Source organism: Sinocyclocheilus anshuiensis, unplaced genomic scaffold (assembly GCF_001515605.1).
Source record: "Sinocyclocheilus anshuiensis isolate Anshui unplaced genomic scaffold, SAMN03320099.WGS_v1.1 scaffold841, whole genome shotgun sequence".
Lineage (NCBI taxonomy): Eukaryota > Metazoa > Chordata > Actinopteri > Cypriniformes > Cyprinidae > Sinocyclocheilus > Sinocyclocheilus anshuiensis.
In genome coordinates, this window is record NW_015557108.1 from 189,436 (window position 1) to 191,529 (window position 2,094).

The window sequence follows — 2,094 nt, forward strand, 5'->3', positions numbered from 1 at the left end:
TCGATGGCATTGATCACCTGCACACAAACACGCATCATCATCATCACTCGGCTCAGAACACACTCGTCCGTCAGATTATACAGGCGCTCTGAAACCTCACTCACGTCCTGGTTGCTCATGTCCCAGTACGGTCTCTCTCCGAACGACATCACCTCCCACATGACGATGCCGTAGCTCCAGACGTCTGACGCCGAGGTGAACTTACGGAAGGCGATGGCTTCAGGAGCCGTCCAGCGGATCGGGATCTTCCCGCCCTGAGACACACACACACACACACACACACAGATTCTGAGCTCAACGACACTGACGCTCACACACATCACCAACATCATCAACAGCACAACACCACGATTCTCTGCTGTGAGTGCGCAGTCTTACTTTACATGCCATTATTTCATTTTCTGTGTGTTTACATGAATACCAAAACTAAAACACTCTTTATTTCATTTGTATCTTTGCACTGTTGTTTGTAAATTTGCTTCTTTGTTCTTATTTTTAAAAACAAAAATACTAAATAACAAAGTAACTATCTAGTTTAATAATTGTGTGTCAGAATTTGGTAAAAAACATTATAAAATAAATGACTACTTTTGTTGTTTTTCTGTCATGTATGAATATTGGATATCTATTGTTATATGTAATATGGTAAAAATGTTAATATGGCATATCACAAAAATGCATTATTCTAATTATGAAGAACAAGGCAAAGTTTCTGTAAAATTCTGTAACTTATCACCACGAAATCAGTCAATTTGATCATAAAAAAGTGACAAGAAATCTGCAATTGCAACTAAAAAAAAAATCGAATTTTCTGCAAAATTCTGGAAATTATTGCATTTTGATCACAAAAAATCCCATCTAATTCCAAAAATTACTGCAATTTTTCTGCTAAATTCTGGAAATTACAGCCACAAAAAGAGTCATTTTGACTAGAAAACTCACAAAATCATTATTTTTTCAAATGATAACAAAACAATGTAAATGTTCTGATAAATTCTGGAACTTTCTGACACAAAATCAGTCATTTTCATCAAAAAAAACAAAAAAAAGTGTTATTCTAATTATAAAAAACACTGCAAATTGTCAGCAGAACTGGAAATTACCATAACAAAATCAGTCATTTTAATCACAAAAAAGTAATGAAATGTTGGTGGGACTCTGTATGTGTGTGTAGCAGGGTAGGATGTGTGTGACCGCAGCAGATCCTCACCAGCGAGCTGGTGTATGTGGGGTCAGACGAGTTCTCCATCAGGAATCTGGACAGGCCAAAGTCAGACACCTTACACACCAGGTTACTGTTGACCAGGATGTTACGCGCCGCCAGATCCCGGTGAACATAACTCATCTCCGACAAGTACTTCATACCGGACGCAATCCCACGCAGCATCCCCACCAGCTGGATGGGCGTGAACTGACCATCATTCAGCTGCAGACACACAGAGAGACGGGTGAGAGCGGGCGACACATCTGACCCGACATCAGACAAGCAGAGAGAAAGAGACGAGTGAGAGCGGGTGACATACCTGACCCGACATCAGACAGACAGAGAGAGAGACAGGTGAGAGCCATCTTACCCAACATCAGACAGAAAGACAGAGAGAGACGGGTGAGAGCGGGCGACACATCTGACCCGACATCAGACAGAAAAAGAGAGACGGGTGAGAGCGGGCGACACATCTGACCCGACATCAGACAGACAGAGAGAGACAGGTGAGAGCGGGCGACACATCTGACCCGACATCAGACAGACAGAGAGAGACAGGTGAGAGCGGGCGACACATCTGACCCGACATCAGACAGACAGAGAGAGAGAGACAGAGAGAGAGAGAAAGAGACGGGTGACACATCTGACCCGACATCTGACACACAGAGAGAGACGGGTGAGAGCAGGCGACACATCTGACCCAACATCAGACCGAGAGAAAGAGAGAGAGACGGGTGAGAGCGGGTGACACATTTGACCCGACATCAGAGACAGAGACGGGTGAGAGCAGGCAACACATCTGACCCGACATCAGACAGACAGAGAGAGACGGGGGAGAGCGGGCGACACATCTGACCCAACATCAGACAAACAGAGAAAAACGGGAGAGA

The 2,094-nt window shown here is 44.0% G+C and overlaps 1 protein-coding gene across 1 annotated transcript in view; it reads right to left on the reverse strand.

The window, feature by feature from the left end:
• Nucleotides 1-2: 2 nt before the first annotated feature.
• The window catches only part of LOC107677667 (ephrin type-B receptor 4-like), a gene marked incomplete at its 3' end in the record, with an annotated part of 22,571 nt that continues 20,479 nt past the window's right edge, over nucleotides 3-2,094 (reverse strand). Inside the window, exons 13-15 of the mRNA XM_016472664.1 lie at nucleotides 1,211-1,426; nucleotides 105-254; nucleotides 3-17 (exon numbers count right to left, since the gene is read on the reverse strand). Of these exons, the coding sequence (XP_016328150.1) occupies nucleotides 3-17; nucleotides 105-254; nucleotides 1,211-1,426 (381 nt within the window). The remainder of the gene's footprint in view (nucleotides 18-104; nucleotides 255-1,210; nucleotides 1,427-2,094) is intronic.